Source organism: Pangasianodon hypophthalmus, chromosome 7 (genome assembly GCF_027358585.1).
Source record: "Pangasianodon hypophthalmus isolate fPanHyp1 chromosome 7, fPanHyp1.pri, whole genome shotgun sequence".
Lineage (NCBI taxonomy): Eukaryota > Metazoa > Chordata > Actinopteri > Siluriformes > Pangasiidae > Pangasianodon > Pangasianodon hypophthalmus.
Window position 1 is genome coordinate 27954152 of NC_069716.1, and position 18089 is coordinate 27972240.

Sequence of the window (18089 nt, forward strand, 5' to 3'; positions counted from 1 at the left end):
CCACCACCACCAGCCTCCACAACAGCTTCTTCTCAACAGCTTCTCCTCTGACGCAGTCAGACACGTTTTACTGTTATGAGACGCTTTTTTTTCCCCCTTGCTGCTACCTTTTACTTGACATTGCTGCTACATTTCTTTCAGAAGCAGTAATTTGCAGATTTTTTTGCAAAGGTGTGTATTTATTGTTGTTTGTATTTACTGTATTTTTTCACTGTCTCACACTGTTGTGTATTTGCACTTTATGTAGTCAGGTGTACAACATTTTGTTCCAATGTATGAGTTATATAGAGGAAATGACAATACAAATCCAGCTGATGTGCCATTGGTACAATAATAATAATAATAATAATAATTATATTTCTGGAGTTGCCAGCCCTGACAGCACTTTGCTACGCCCATGACAAACACTGCACTCCTGAATCTGCCCTGTCACGTGATTTAACTCTTGCTTAAACAGTCCTGCTCTATCAGTGCTGCATTAACTCTTAAGGTGTCTAATTAACTCTGTTGTGTTAATTAAAGAAAGTCTAAATGAACACCTAAAGGGTTAAATGAGGTTTTTAGGGTGTCGTTTTGGACTTGTGTGAAGTTCAGGATGTTTTTTTTTTTAAGTACCGTCAGTGTCGGTGTGTGTGTGTGTGTGTGTGTGGTGTGAGCACCGTGCCGTCGCCTCCCACAGCGCTTCATCTGTAAAGTCACTGTATCTCTCACTCTGACACACGCACACACACACGCCCGAGCGCGCACACACACACACACACACAAACACACACACTCCTGTGCACAGTGCAGCGCGCGCGCGGCAGCATGACCGGCGGTCCTAAAGACGGAGAAACCGAGGTAAGGCTGCGACTTTGAAGGCGCGGTGAGGGAGATTATTTCCTTAGACCTGGGTGTTTTAGGTGGAGGTCCTGACGCTGCATTTGCCTGCATGGTGGAAACGCGGCGGATTCACACCTGGCTCCGGTGTTGGCACGTTTTCCGCGCGCGCGCGAGTTCTGCCAGTTTTTCGTGCGTTATCGCTTTTGGCACAGGGTTATCAACTCTGCCAAACTTTTTTTTTTTTTTTAGTGCCTCTCTCTCTCTCTCCTCATACTAGCTACAGATTAAAGGATTCACCAGCAGCTTACACCATTAATTTGGTCAAAATATCTTTTTCATGTCATCCATATTTATCATATTTGTAATTTTCGGGCGCCGGCTCGTGCGCAAAGTTCCTGCGGATCATCCATACTGAGTCCGCGTGCGACCGTGTTTCACTGTTAGTCATTACATGTTAGAGTTATTCCATAACATTTTAATTCGTATGAAATAAAACAAACAAATAATAATAATAAAAAAAACCTGCACCAGGGTTACAGTAAGTTATTTGTAGATGCTTGTGGGAGCGGTGCGCGCGCGCACGGGGTTTGGTGATGACCCCTTGTGGTAGAACTACAGTTTTTACAGGAGAAAGAGAGAGGGAGTGAATGAGAGAGAGAGAGAGAGAGAGAGAGAGAGAGGGGTGTGGTGCTGTACTTCTCCCCTCATTTAAAACCATCCCATGCCAGGGGAATGCGCTGAGGTGCTCCCTGCTTGCTCTTCCAACCCCATTTGCACTTTTTCCCTCATTCTGATTTGTGCTGTTTCCTTGGCACCCGTGTAGGAATACATTCACTCACCGTTCATCAGGAAACAGGGGAACATATACAAGCCAAACAACAAAGACATGGACAGCGACAGCATCCACGAGAAGACCTTGCATGACGTGCACACCAAGGAGATAGACCTGGTCAACCGGGACCCAAAGCATTTAAACGATCATGTAGTTAAGGTGAGACATATTTTAATTTTTTTAACCCTCACTTTCTACAAGCAAGTGCACAGACACTTAGATGTAGTAAGAATCCTTATATAGTATAGCTTATGGTTTGAATTGTACTCTGAAACTATATCGAGACATGTTTAAAAATCGACGAGGATGTTTGCAAGGTAGAAAGTGTAGAAGACGTGTCTCAGGCTGGTCACAGTTTCCACTAGAAGCAGTCCTGAGCGGATAAAAACCAGAGCAGTGACACAAGCAGCAGTGTCCTGAGGAACTCATCATCCATCCAGTGAGTTTTAAACACATCTGACATGCATTTCATTTTTGTGTCACTTTCGGCTTGAGCTCGTGCAGGCTTAACATCCCAGTGACACTTCAGTGACTTCAGTCAATCACCAAAGCCTGAATCCTGTACCATACCACTGCAGGCTACAGAGTAGTGCCAAATGACACTTTATCTGTAGTAATGATAACGTGTCACTGAGATACTATTTCAGAAGCCTGTGTGGTTTGGGACGCAGCCTTGCACCATCATTGTTGGAATGATTTTGAGAGGTGTGGTTTGGGTTTGACAAGCCAATACCAAGTGCTTTTTCTGCCACTGAAATCTCCTTCAGTTGACATTTCGGAATTATTAACATAAATAAGTAACGTTTTAATGGTAAGGCTAAACTTAATATGATAATTAGAAATAACAATGTTGCATTTCACTTTTTTTAGGGCCCTTTTAATAATAATAATAATAATAATAATAATACCCTTTTTTTGTTTTATTTTCCAAAATACTGATGTGTTCTGTCATTCTGTCATTGCCAAATATAACTTTCAATGATTCAGATCAGTGTGTGAGGTTACAAGCATAAAAATCTAAACATTTCCTTTCTTACTGTAATGATGTGAATACACACATCTGTATTGGCTTTTTTTTTTTTTTTTTACGACTAGCAGTGTTTAGCTAGCCTGTGACCTAGCATGACCACCAGGAGGCGCTGTCTATATCTCCAGCAGATAATTATCTGAGCAGCACAATTTAGTTGTTTACAGTCGTTTATTTGTTTTTTTTTAACGTTATCCTACATGCAAGTTTTTAACGTAAGAGATTTTGGAGAACGACCTGCATTACTGGTAAAGTCGGTCCACTCGGCAGCCACCTTGGCGTCACTCCCGGTCAGTAATTTCCAGTCACAGACCAGACACCTGTGTAGCAGAAACAGATACGTAAGATAACGTTTTAGTCACATCGTAAAATTTGCGTGTATAACGAGTGACTCCCTGACTCCAGTAACGCAAAGCAAATTTAACAAAGCAAAGCATTCTATTTATTCATGCTTCAGTGGAAGTGTTTATGCTTAACATCTTAACCAAAAAAATGATTGGCTCTGTTTTCACTAAGGGGCGGGTCTTACGTCATATACAGCTGCCATTTTGAGCATTATGTGTTGCCCTGTTCATATTTTAAGTAACTGTCTAGTATAAGTGAGCAAATTGTGAGTTACTGTTGAGTAATATTAATATTAACTCCTCAAAATTTGGTGAATAATTGATCACAAAGAATTAAATATACAATAGTTGTTTTTTTCCGATTGTTGCACCAGTTAGGAGGGCAACATAGCTGACAGCTGACACGCCCCTGTGTGAGCTATGTGATATTTTCACATCCAGTATGTTTGCCACTACCTTTATCTGTATCTGTGCCTGGTTAGTGCTCCAAATATCTGTATTTGGATTTAAACCCAAAGTGGGTGTGGCCTAATCCATAAAGTTTTTTCTTTTCTTTCAAAAAATGTCTCAATTTGAACAAAAAAAAACCCATTGGAAAACGCTGGATAAACCCCAGATGTAGAAAAGTTTGTCCTTGCCTGCGATATTTTCTAATAAACTTAGTTGGTTCTGTTTCCCAAAATGCTTATCCTAATTTAGACCACATGACCCTGACCAGGCACTTACTAAGGATGAACGAATGAATGGTGTAAATGCATCACACAGCACCGAACATTCACGTTTAATTTTTTTTTTTTTAGCTGCGTCCCACGTGACCCCAGTCCCGACTCACGCCTCTATTCTCAAACGGATGTGACGTGAACCTTTCTGACAAGCTTTCTAGTAAAAAAAAAAAAAAAGAATGAATAGTGTGCCTCATATTCATATCGTATTTCTATTCTTTTAGACACAGTATCTGTTCATTCCGTATACCGTAGATTGGGTTTCATCCCTGCTGTGTATACAGGCAGCATCATAAATGCACAAAAAGCAGGTCATGATGGATTGAGACATGGCCATGTTGCGTGATGCTTTTTAAAAATACCATATAGGGAGAATCCAGTGGTGGATAATTCTTGGCCAGAGAGAGAGAGAGAGAGAGAGATAGAGAGAAAGAGAGAGAGAGAGAGAGAGACTAATCTTAGCAGTGAGAAGGCAGGGTGCCGAAAAAAAAAGCCAGAGGGAAAAAAAAGACCGTTATGTAAAAGCCAAGAGAGAAAAAATGGAGAAGTGGTGAGAAGTTTGTTTCCAAAATGTTAGTGGAGTCAAAACAGGTTTTCATTTAGAAACAGAAACTCTCATTTTCATCCAGATGATGTAACATTAAGCAGCTGAATGCTTTCCTTTAAGTATTTTTGGTATTGTCATGAGAACGCTGAATTAAATTTGTATCAAGCTCGACTCAAATAAGTTCGGCGTTAATTTAACACAGAAAGCAGAAGTCAAGTCCAGCCCTGGCCAGCGGCTGTCACACTGTCGCTGGAACAATTAGCACTGAAATGGTTTGAGTCGTGGCACGAAGCTGTGAAACACAAGACCGTGTCAAAATGTTCCTTTGCAGAAATGCCATCGTGGTTTTGCGGCGACTCCCACGTACAGAGACGAGCTGTCACAAACGGAGCAGAGCAATCAATGGCTTCAGGTCTCAGCTGGAACAGAGGAAATATTTCATGCTTCCTGTTTTTGAGAAAGGTTTTTCACTCCTAACATTCTTAGCACAAATTTTTCCAGGGTGTGGAGTCATGCCGAGAGAGAGAGAGAGAGAGAGAGAGAGAGAGAGAGGGCATGCTGCGTGTCAATGTTAAGTGTCATACTGAGTACAGAGGAGATTTCTTTCTCCTCAAAATGAAAAAAAAGGATAAAAAGCAGCTATTAAATGAGAGATGCATGAGCGTGAGTCACTCTCCCCCCAAAGATATCCGGAATACAAAAGCGCTTATGATTTGTCCACAAATTGGATCCACAAGACAAGCTCTAGACGCTTTTATTTATTTTTTTATTTTTGCGTTTCCATTTCTCCCTGGCCTTGTGACAGGAGACACAAAAGTAGGCGTATTATTCTGTGGTCTTGCGTATGGGATGAAAGCAGGGAATTCCCATCTACATTTCCATCATCCTCTCTCACACACACACACACACACACACACACACACACACAGACGTAGGGTGTTCCTCCAGGCAGGGAGCTGGCACTCAGCCCTGTGGTGCTCGAGCCGAATCCATGATCCACATCAGAGTTCCTCCAAAAACGCAAAAGCAGCTTTCCCTTGGAACTGAACATTTTTTTCCCCTCATAAAAAAAGCATTCTTTTAATAGCACACTGGAGCCCGATTCCTCCAGAGACTCCATCTAGTGCACTGTGTTTAGCGAGGCCAGGGAGGGAGGACCGAGGCTCTTACTTCCCACTTATCAACTGCTCTGACACACTTCATCACGTCCTCCATGCATCAAAGACGCTAAGGGGATCCAGCTGACTAATGTGAGAGTGATCTGCAACAATACTTTCTTTGGTTAACGCCGAGTTTTAAATCACATCTCTGACGTTTTTCAAAACAGTGCTGTCATGATGCTAAAATGCTGCATTTGGCTACGCTGGGTGAAATAAGACATTTGAGAAAAAAAAGGGCTGTTGCTCAGAAGAATAAGAGTTTTCCTTAAATAACTCAGAGAGCTGAGATTCATCATCGTTCTATCATCCATCAAGCACTGAACTAACTGTACACACTAACTGTACTCAAGTTCCAGTATAGCTGAGTAGAATTCAAATTAAAAAAAAATTAGTACTTAATAATTCTTTTTAAAGTGGGTGACTTGTTACAAAGTCATTTAGTCTTTTATAATTTATTAACTATATTTACACCATAAGCTAATGAATTCTGAATTCTGATTGGTCAGAAGCTGTTGATTAGTTTTCTTGCGAGTGTGACAGATGCCCTGAATAAACGGATTAAAAAACATGTGTAATCATTGATATAGTGAAGGAGTCTCCAGTGCAAGTCTCCAGAAAGGAAGGAGTCTCCAGTGTCAGTGCTTCGTACCAGTTAGAGGTAAAGCTGTAAGTTTTCTGACATCTTCAGAACAGAGGAGTTTACACTTGTTGTGGTTTCTTGGTAACATGATAAACTGCATTTGTTTGTCTTATTAACTTCAAGAGAGAGAAAAAAAGTGATGAGCAATAACAGAAACTTGGTTTGCTGACATTCCACAACATTGTAACTATAAATAGATAAAAAGTAATATGTGTTGTTGTCTAATAAATGCATAAAATGTAATCTCTGGTAAACTGCTGTGGTATTAGAGGAATAAAACACTGTGAATAACTATAGAATAAAAAAGGACCAACAAAATATAAACAAAAAGCAGCAACATGGTCGGATTTTGTTCGATGTCATATGAATGAAGTTGGTAAGAAAATTTTCCAAATTGTGATGAATTTGTAAAAAGTGTGATGTCATGCTGAAAAAAAAACATCTTAATGTCTAATTTCTGTTAAAATAATTTACTTTACTTACGTGTGGCCAATTTTTAACGTTCACAATATTGTCGTATCCACTCACTTTCATACTTTCACTTTTTTAGTAAGATTTTGATGCAAAATACAAAATAATTTCTGTTTTCAATCATGAATCCAAATGTTTCAGAGTGCAGCTGTTATGATCAGGAGTCTTGTTACAGTCATTGTATTGGAGGAAAATATTGTCCAGAAGAATAATTATGTATCTATAGAAGAGTGTATAGAGAGTCTTTACTGCTCATTCATTCCAGTTTTGTCGATACTCGTAGTTTTGGACCTGCATGCAGTCAGTTCGATTGATGAATGAGCGAGCAGATGTTTGAATGCAGATTGAATTGCTCTGCTGTACGGAGACTGGAGTCCAGCCACAGTGGTTTCAGCGGATTTCACATGTTATAATCTTTCATTTTGGGTGTTTTGGGGAGTTTATTTTTACTCTAAACATGGATAGAAAAGGTCCATTTCCCAGACATTGGTTAAACACACACCAGATGGAAGAAGAAATTTCTAAAAAAAAATTCTTTTACCTTTTTTAAATCAACCCTAAAGTTGATTATTTTCCCATAATAGCACATCCTGAAGCGTTTTACTCCTCTAATGTCGAATTTAATACGACAAATACGTAACTTGTCATGTTACTGAGAAACCAGAAAACGTAAAAACTCCTTCATCCTGAAGAGGTCGGAAAACTGTTAAAGCACTGACACTGGAGACTCCTTCCATAAATGCTAAACAAACGCCTCCACCAAGTAAATAACACGTTTTGGTATTAGGCTTTAGACTATACGGAGCGTCCGCCGTACAAGTCCCTGCGAATGAGCTGTTGCTATAGAAACAGTAACGTATTCTTACAAGCCCAACACCTTCTGACCAATCAGAATCCCGAACTCAACAGCGCTGCGGTATAAACAGTAATTCAGGTCACTTCTGAATGAGTGTGTGTTTCATTTCCTAACACACGCTGCCACATATGCAGAGTAGAAGCAGGTGCATAGATCTACAGACGATTTTCAAGGTGTTTGATTTAGCGCTACACGTTTTCTACGGTAACCGCTAGCTCTTGGTTGAACTTTGGGCGTGATTTACGAAGAGCAGCGTGATGGATAGCGCCCTTTGCGTGACTGAGGGTTTAATAATCACACGAGACCACTGCTTTGTGTAATGGAGCTGTCTCTGAGGAATGTGGAGTAGATGTAGGAGGTGTACTGGAAATACCCCGTACCATGGTGTAAAATTGATAACAGTGTATCGTTTTGTTTTTTTTTTTTGTTCCATGCGCACTCACCGTGTTGTATTTTACACAGGCTCGATCAAACAATAAGAATTTTAACTGGTGTTTTTATGGAGTGCTAATGTATTTTAACAGCAGGTTTTATAGTTTAGAAAAATGTCTGCATGGATACGACATCAGCTGAACAAAAAATTCATATCACAGTATCAGCGTCACAGTTTACAGTTTCACCAGTTACCTGTTCTTCTCCTATTCCTTCTTCTTCTTCTTCTTATCTCCCAAAATGTTGGCACAATTATAGATTCTACACAGGAATAGTGTACTTGTGCTTTTGGGAAAGATTAGAATTACGGTTGCCATGTAACAATGCTCCAAAATATGTGTTTTTTTGTTCGTTTGTTTTTTTTGTGCCTATAGGAATACATGGGAAACGGTTCAGTGGTTCATTGGTCCTTCCTTCAGACGATTCTAGGCCATGCTCCACCCACTAACACCCTAGCAACCCCTTGGAACACAACAGCAACAAATTAACATGCTAGCAACCAGCTGAGATTCCATAGCAACCACCTAGTAACACCCTAGCAACCATTCTGTATACCATAGTACCCATCTAGCAACACCCTAGTGACCACTTGCGATACCATACGCACCACCTAGCAACAACTTGGAATACCATAGCAACCACATAGTAACACCAAAGAAACCACTCAGGATACCATAGCAACCACCTAGTAACACCCTAGCAACCATTTTGAATACCATAGTACCCACCTAGCAACACCCTAGCAATGAATTAGCAACCCCATAGCAACCACCTAGCAACCCTATAACAACCAAAAAAATAACATCCTAGCAACCACTCAGGGTACCATAGCAACAACCTGGTAACACCCTAGTAACCACTCTGGATACCACAGTATCCACCTAACAACACTCTAGCCACCACTTGCGATACCACAGCCACCACCTAGTAACACCCAAGCAACCAACTGGAATATCATAGCAACAACCTAATAACACCCTAGCAACAAGTCTGGATACCATAGCAATCAGGTAGCAACAGCATAACAACCCCAGTAACAGTCATTTAGCAACTATGTGACACCTTTCCAACTGCTTGGAATACAATAGCAATTGCCTAGCAACACCCTAGCAACCACCTGGAACCCGACCGGCTAGCATAACATTTCCCCCATAACTAATTACATGTTTTAACCATTTAACATTTTAAACATTATAACCATTTAGCCTAAAGTTTAAACAGTTAATTGTTTAACATTTTAATATTTCAAAATCAACAACAATGAAACATTGTAGTATCGGTGAACTCTTAACGTGTTTAACAGCCTCGAGGAAGTTCATCCGTGAACTTTAACCTTCGCATTAAATCATAACACGCAGGATAGAATTCATTTCCACACCGAAAATCTCTAGAGCTACGAGTACCACTACCAGTAAACTATTTCTTTACAGATCTACGCTGAGTTTATCAAATATTAAATATCATTAAATATATACAGTAGAACTTTTAAAATGAAGTGGTGGTGCGAGCGTCACACTGAACACTCTCTACTACCAGAGAAGACGATCTCAACTTTACGGTATTTTTAGGAAACTGTCTCTTTAGATTAACTCTTAACTCTAACAGATGGCAGTTTTGGCGTCTGTAGTTTTACGCTGGATCTACACCGTAAATATTGCTACTGTAACACTTCATGAAAAAGTCACCCAGAACCTTCTTTTGGTTAATTTCATTTCTTCATTTCATTTCATTTCATTTCTTTGTTTCTTAGCTGCACTTACAGTAAGGTGTAAGGTGTTGATTAATTTTCTATAACAGCAGCTCTGTAAAGCAAATCGCAGGTTTATATTAATGCGCTCGTCCTAATACGTTATCGTTTCTATAGTAACAGCTCATTAACAAGGACTCCACATAAACAGATTTAATCGTTGATATGGTGATGTTTTCTGTAAGGATATGTTTATGTTAACATTTATGGAAGGAGTCTCCAGTGTCAGTGCTTTGTAACAGTCAGAGGTAAAGCTGTAACTCTGTTTACGTGTTGCGGTTTCTCGGTAACATAGAAAGAAAGAAAAAAGGGAGGCTGGAGAGGGAACAACTGTTTATAGCTGCTATAATGTAAGCGAAAACAGGAACATGGTTCATGGATGAGCCACAATGTTAACTGTAGCTACAAATGGATAAAAATATAAATATAAATGGATAAAAAGTATGGCTTGGTCTTTCATGAATAAACAAATGGTTATTTTTGGTGAATTGCTATATATTGGTATAAGAGGAATAACACACTTTTGGATGTGTTGCTATAGCAACACTGAGTGTTTTCTTCATTGTGTATGGAATTTTATGGTTTATTCCTGAACGTAACCGGAATCCTGGTCTCCGTGCAGGTGGACTTTGAGGACGTGATCGCTGAGCCTGCAGGCACCTACAGCTTTGATGGTGTGTGGAAAGCCAGCTTCACCACGTTCACGGTCAGCAAGTACTGGTTCTACCGGCTGCTGACGGCGCTGGTGGGCATCCCGCTGGCGCTGATCTGGGGCATCTTCTTCGCCATCCTGTCCTTCCTGCACATCTGGGCTGTGGTGCCGTGCGTGAAGAGCTACCTGATCGAGATCCACTGCGTCAGCCAGGTCTACTCCATCTGCGTGCACACCTTCTGCGACCCGCTGTTCGAAGCCATGGGGAAGTGCTTCAGCAACGTCCGTGTCACCAGCACGAAGGTGGTGTAGGAGCGCAGAAAGTGAAGGAAGAAATAAGGCCGGGGGTGGGTGGGGTTCTGTGGAGTGGGTGGAGTCTCAGAAGGAGGGGAATAAAGATAAAAAAGGAGAGAGAAAGCTAGAAAAAAAAAAGAAAAAAAAATGCCCTTCATGTTGAAGAGGTTGACGTGAAAAGAATACAGAGGCTTTTGAGTCTCAGATTTATGATTCGTCTCCCTCCAGTCTGGGCTTCTCTACGGATCTATGAAATATTATTAGGGATTTTATTATTTTTTATAATTTGTTAGCGTTTATCACTAAACAAGCAGCAGATCAGCCTTGCGTTTTATTCCGCTTCCTGGGACAAGGCTGTGAATCTGTAGCTTTTGTTTGTCCCTCTTCATTCATGCTTGAATCCACATTTATTTCATCCATCATTACCCCCCAGTTTTTTCAGTCTTAACTAAACTTTTAACATCTTACTCTTTTTTTTATTCTTCCCTAAAGTGTAGAAAGTTTCTTTTTCAGTGTGGAGAGTCACTAACCCAGAGCCCGGGCCAGGAAAAGAGATATTTTGTAGAGACATCTTAAAACACTTAACGTGAAAAAGCTTAACGTAGTTTAAGTTACCGGAAAAAAAAACAAAATCTCACACACTTACCTGGTCATAAACACTCTCCAGTGCCTAAAGGACAAAACTGTAATCTAAAAATAACTCAAATATTTTCATCTTAAGCATTTAAGCTTTAAAGACACCCACGGTGAGGGAACAGCTTTATAAGGAAACGAAGCTTAAAATGATGTGTTAAAATGAAGATGTAGAAACACCAAATTTCTTTTAACATCATATTTGACATCAAATTTCTTCGTGATATCATAACTGTCTACTATCAAAAGTATGATTCCATAAACTAAATATAAAGCGCAGAGTTTCGCGTGAACCTTTTCCCCCATTATAAACTTCTTATAATAAACAGCTTAACATGGTGTAATGTGTTAAAACATCCATTATATCTCCTGTCTATGATTAAAAGACTCATATAGAGTCTTATAAACTCAGTATAGATATAAAGATTTGGTGTTACTTGGTGCTTGCTTTCGTAATTACGCAATGAGAAGGTTTTTCCACATTAAGTGCTGAAGAACGTCCCATTTCATGCACACGATTTAGTTTAACGTGGCCATGAGATATTAAATCGAGCTCATGAGATCGTAACGCTTGCACAACTTTATTCACTCTCTCAGTTTTTGTATTTCTAGCTCTCAGATTAATTACATTTTGTCCACATTTTACTTCATTTCTGTTTTTCTTCCTAACAAAACTATGACATTTCAGGTGCTCTCAGTATGTTTTAGCACAAATGAACTAAAATGTAGGCACAATTTTATTCATTTGCAAAGTAAGAGTGTGAATAAAGTAAATCTATATCTCTTAACTCTTATTTTTTTACCTTATTAAACAAAGATCGACAATAATGAGGACATCAGATATATTAAGACACCAATTTAAACAGCATAAACAAAATCAACGCCAGGGTCTAAAAATAATGTACAGGAAATTGAGACCTTGTGGATATCTTACAGTTACATTACTATTACTATTACTATTCTTTTTTTTTTTTTTTTTACATGTGCATACAATTTATGTGCAAGAGTTTTAAAATAATCTAGTTAGTATTTTTTTTTCGTGGCCTCTCCAGGGCTCCGTACACTTATTGTTCATTTTGTTGGGAATTTTGTTAATTTTTTTGTAATAAAATGATAAAGTGGGCGTGTTCCTGCTGATTTTTGAGACTGCCCATGACACTGCATGCTGCCATTGCTGTACCGCGGTCCAAACACAAGGCGAAACGAGCTGACTTCAGTGAAACGGTCAGCATAAGCTAACACGAGAGACTGTACCTGCTTTTGCAACACGCCCAATCCTTTAACCAGCTTTTTTTTTTTTTTTTTTGAGTGACATTACAGAATGACAGCTTCTACGCTTAACTAAAACCTAAGAAGCCTTTGAGCATCAGTGAAGGCTGAGCTTTTAGCATGAAGGCACTGCTTTAGCAAACATCCACTATATGAACATGAAGTACTTTTTTATTTTGTCATTTTTTTTTCCAATCCTTACTCTTGTTCATAACACTTTATCGATCGGCTCTGGTGCATTGCATCATGACACAGTTTGTATGTCTGTATTTGTTTCTGCAAAAAAAAAAAAAAAGTGCTTGGAAAAAATTTAAGATATCGATCCTTGTTGCTTTTCGATTTGTTCACTGTCGGACTCACACACTGGCAAAGACTGGCAACAAGCTGAAATCTTTCAGCCCCTTGGACTCCTGATGAAACCGGGGCGCGTAATCTCTTTTCTACTGCCATTGTGCTCACTTTGTTTTTTGTTTTTTTTTCGACTCGGTCGCCTTGCTGTCTACCTGCTGTCTCTGAGGATGGGAAAATGTGTGATGAAATGAGCCTCTTGCCATGCGAGAGCTGTATTTTTTTACATTCCTTCCCTGCTTTTTACTGTAAACATCACGCCGTGCACATTAAAAAAACAATCAAATGAAACCATGTTATATTCTGTTGTCTGTCATTTAACACTATTACAGGAAAACTCCCCACTGAATACATATAAATATGTTTATATAGACATATTCGTGATGTCTTTAGTGGTTCTAATGCTAATTTGTTACTTTACGCTGTATTTTCTTTTATATCTGTCAGAAGCTAGACTTATGTATGTATGTAGGGACATTGTAACTGCTAGCATAGTTACAATAAAGCTGAATAGGAGAACAAATATAAAGGATCTCAAACGTAAGGGATAGCAGTCAGGTTTCACTGTTAGCTCCTAAAAATAAACCTGCAAGAGCTTCGTTTCTCAATCACTATTTTCCTGTGACGTCATATTCAACACAGGGGCGGACTTAGCACTAGGCAAACACAGGCAACTGCCGTGGACCCCCAGAAACCAAGAGCCCCCTAAAAAAAAATTATATATTTTTAATTATTCTAAATAAAGTATGTTGTAAATGTGAACATCGGTGTTAAAACACTGAATAAAGTGCCATGTCCTTTATTTTTGCCTAGGGCCCAAAAATCACTAAATCCACCCCTGATTCTATGTAATATTAATGAGAAATCCAGTGTAGTAGTAATGGAGACATTGGAGTCCCAGAATGCAATGCACCTGTAGAGTTATGCAGACGTTACACCAGAGACTCGGCTCGGCTAGTTAGTGATCTAGGAGATGATGAGGGTGATGGTGTTGATGGTGGTATTAGCATGAAAGTTGGGCATCTGTTTCAGCAGAGTGTACAGACGGGGAGGTGAGAGAGCTGGACAGATTAAAGGACTAAAGCACTGCTGCATCGCTCTCTTTAAGTCGACATGACGTGAGGGATAAATCCCACAACACCACTAGCAGCAGGTAGTCCAATAGCATTGTGGGTAATGTAGGAAACTGGTAAGTGAAAACAAGTGAATTTCATTATAAAATAAATCTTGGATGCTGTTGAAGATCAAATGTTAATTATAATGATGAATAAGCAAAGGGTGGACTTCTCGTTTATGTAGATTTTTGTACAATAAAATGCTTAGATCAGTACTTAGCACTTTCTCATGCATGCTGCAGCACACTTTGAATAAAAGTTAAATTCTCTAACACTTAACATGATCCTACACACAGACTGTATATACTTAGAATAAAATAGCAATATAGCCTAAAACTAGGGCATATAAAAACTATGTTGAGTTTAAAGTGCCCAGTTGAGGTCTCACACTAAATATATACTCCTTATCTGATTTGTATTAATGCTTCATAACTTTACATGATGAGATTTAAGTTCAGCTCTCATGAGGAAGCCCAGTGTCTGATCTCCGAGGAACTCACCCAGGAAAATGGCACGGGCCTTTTGAGTCATGCCAGGTTTTTAAACATCAGCTAGGCAGTGTTTAAAGAGCGGAGAGTTTGAGCGAAATAAACAGCTAAACCCAGGCTCACTTCAAATCCAGTCCTCACTCATTAGCCCTGCTGTTTATTCATTCCCTAGATTCCAAAAAAGGGAGCTTTCGCAGCCCACCTCAGCAAAGTCAAAGCCAAGGTCATTAATACTATTTAAGATGGCGATGGGAGTGGATTTTTTGAGTCATACCATAGCGCTACAGTTATAAACTTTTAAGGTCAGATGTAATAAGCCATGCAAGACTCGCGTGCTAAGAGGAAGGCTAATAAGTCTCACTGCTGAACATGGAGGTTGTATTCGCTGGAACTTAAAGGGCATACTTTCCAACTGAATTAATTAGAGTCACAGAAACGCAGCATGTTAGTGTAGGGCGCAAATTCTCTCTTCAATTACTTTGAACTGGTTAAAGCATCTTCCTGCTGGGGAAAAAAAAAAGATTAGCGAGAAATCCATGCTAGGTTAAACTAATGACTGCCCTTGATAGATAGATGGATGGATGGATGGATGGATCTTTATTATCATTGCACAGTACAGGTACTCAGCAATGAAATGCAGTAAATGTAATATATACAGTAAATAAACAAAAATCAAGGCTATGGGTGGTTAATATGTACAGTAGCTTATTGAGCAGATAATAATTACGCTAGGTTATAACAGAAAATCTATAATAGATATATAAATATAAAAATATGCAAGTATTAGTTAAAATATATACAAGAGATACTTCAAATAGTATACTTCAAGGACATAAAGAATATTAAAAGTATGTCCTTTATTTCCTAAACTTTCTGGACAGACAGCTAAAATATACAGTACTTTACTTTATTTTTCAGAATACGTTTATATTTAAATATGCTGTAAGGAATACTACACACAGGAATAACTGTATTTTAGTTTTTACATACTGAAGCATACATAAACAAAAGTATATTTAATATTTAATCATCATATCCGCTTAAGTGTATTTAAAAAGACAACGTTTTTAAAATGTCATTGGTTTTAGTACATCAGCGGTACACTTACAGTTACATTCAAAACATAATTTTTCAAAAATAATTCTTATTTGTAGTTTAAATACACTAAAGTTGTCATACGTTATGCCAAACATAGTACATTTAGTATGTATTAAGGTACGTATAAAGTGTTAACACTGGTTTAAAAATATGGAAATGTTATTTTAATTATATTATTATTTTTTAAAAGCACACCAACAATACACTTCTTGTTCACGCAGCTAGCAGTTAGCATAGTCTTGGTGATTGCTTGTTAATACAGTGTTGTTCACTTGTTGTTGTTGTTGTTGTAGATTGCAAAGGTAGTCATTAAGCACTAAAATGTTATAAGATGAGTAATTAGCACCAGAACTACTTATTCCTAGTCATGAACTATTAGTTGCACATTTTAGTTTTGCGTTATGTAATGGCACCCCCTGCTGGTGTGGTTTACACTTCTTCCAGAGATGACAGCGACACCCATGGGGCATTTTATTTCATTTCATTTTGCATTTAACTCATGATTGCAAAACAACAACAACAACAATAACAATAATAGTTACTGATAAATGTTAATCTTAATCTTTTTGCTATAGATGGGTTTAGTTCAGGTACCCTCACTGCAGAGCAAAAAGTCCAGGAGGTGGGGTCGGACCTGATCTAGCTCCTCCTATCTCGGTGGAGTCAAGCCAAAAGTCCATGGGGGTCGACACAACTCTGTGTGTTTCAGGCTGGATAAATGTGTTAAATGTGTTGTTCTGTGGTGTACAGCATACAGGGGTTAGGAGTTATAGAAAGACTCGAATCAGGTCCAGCTCCACCCCCTGGACATTTGGTTCTGCAGTGATGACTAAGTCTTTTAGTCAAGGGATGGTCTGTGTGGGCGGGGCTTTCTCATGACAGACAGGCGACATTTCTGTGCATTACTTGTGAGTTTGGTTACAAATATAGCTATAACATTTGCAAGATGTATTATCAATAAATACTAATTGAAATCTAAGTTTGTTATTCTGTAATAGCCGTAGCTTTTAATATCACGCGTCTCACATATAAATATAGATCTAACTGGTCAGCATTTAACTGAATATTTTGCTGATCAATGTTAATGCTAATGGTTCCCGTTCTCCAATAAGGTCCTTGGTCTATGGATGATTCCACAATTGTTTGCCATATAACTTTTGTAATCAATTATTACAAGAATTCTTTGCTGCATTTTACTCTTAACTGAGTAACAGGGTTGAAAGTAATATGGTTGAGTTTTTTTTTTTATTATTTATAGAATTAGCAAACACACAAAATGTGGTTAATTAGAATCCATGCTAACTGCATGAAAATAAAGAAAAAAAGAATTTCTTCTTCATATGATCTTCAGGAAATTTCAACTTCCTGTTAAACATGTGACTTGTGAAATATTCCAGATATACTCAGTGAATTAAAATGTTCATTTTAAGCATTCTAACTGATAATGGATGACTCGTGGAAAAGGATGTTTCACACGTGAGATGATTGTAACGGGACGGTTAATTGTGGACCCAATCTCAGAGGAAAAACCCCTGCTTGTTAATGAGAGAACGGGCAAACAGGGTTTATAGAAGTGAATAATAAGGTTGCAGGAAGGTTGAGTGTGTGTGTGTGATTAGTGCACTTTGACTAGGCAGCTCCAAGCAAGTCTTGAAGCATTGATCTCTGTGCTCTCTAGAGGGAAACAGCGAGAAAAAACAAAGGAGATGCCAAAATGGCATACTCAAACAAAGCAATCTTCCTAAATTATCCTGGGAAAAATAAAATATCAAAAGAGGACTAGGCTTCTGAGACTTGGAACTCTTCAGGGAGGGTCATTTTCATGTATACAGCACTGTGCAAAAGTCTTAGGCACACTATTTTTATTTTTCAGCACAATCTTTGTAATAGATTTGTATTTTCTGACTTCTACATTATTGATTCAGTACAAAAACATTTTAGATTCCAAACATTAGTTTTCCAGCACAAAATGAAATGTTACAGAAAAATGTTTGTATGTCAGTAAAGAAAGCAGCAGATTCCATAAGAGACACTTTTCAGATAAAAACATAATGAAGGCTGCTGGGTTTCGCTGCAGAAATAAGAAGCGAGTCGACAGTCAAAGTCTCCAGAAGAACTGTGGCTGCTTCTGCAAGATGCTCAGTAACACTTCCAGCTCATTTCCTTATAAAACTGCACACACTGCACCTCAGATACTGCTTTATTTTTAAAAGCGAAGGATCGTCACATTAAATATTGACTTTGCTTCATTTATTACTGTTTACTGCTCTTTATAGTGTTTTTGAATATGTAGAAACTTTTAATTTAATTATTTTTTGAAGGCATCTTTGCTCATGCTTAAAACTTTTGCACAGTACTACATGTATATATACAGAATATATACACACACACACACACACACACACATATATATATATATATATAACATTATCTTTTTGTTTACTGTATTATATCTCCTCTTTAATTCTCAGTTATCCTTTCTTTCTTTGTTTTTTTATTTCCTTTTCAGTTTCTTCTCTTTCTAAATCTTTCTTCTTAGTTCAAGCAAAGCTCAGGCAAAGCCCTGACATACCATACCAGTCAATTCTCTAC

General features: G+C 38.5%; 1 protein-coding gene across 1 annotated transcript; it reads left to right on the top strand.

Moving 5' to 3' along the window:
* The first annotated feature begins 686 nt into the window (after nucleotides 1–686).
* On the top strand, nucleotides 687–13087 carry cav1 (caveolin 1). Its single transcript, XM_026946620.3, has 3 exons — nucleotides 687–840; nucleotides 1646–1813; nucleotides 10223–13087. The coding sequence occupies exons 1-3, from the start codon at nucleotides 808–810 to the stop codon at nucleotides 10562–10564; spliced, it is 543 nt and encodes a 180-aa protein (XP_026802421.1). The 5' UTR covers nucleotides 687–807; the 3' UTR covers nucleotides 10565–13087.
* The last annotated feature ends 5002 nt before the right edge of the window (nucleotides 13088–18089 follow it).

What these genes read in the sequence shown, in the direction of transcription:
- cav1 (XM_026946620.3), top strand. Translation starts at nt 808, where the DNA reads ATGACCGGCGGTCCTAAAGACGGAGAAACCGAG. An exon ending in CTAAAGACGGAGAAACCGAG is followed by an intron (nt 841 to 1,645) that starts GTAAGGCTGCGA and finishes GCACCCGTGTAG; the next exon opens with GAATACATTCACTCACCGTT. An exon ending in TAAACGATCATGTAGTTAAG is followed by an intron (nt 1,814 to 10,222) that starts GTGAGACATATT and finishes GTCTCCGTGCAG; the next exon opens with GTGGACTTTGAGGACGTGAT.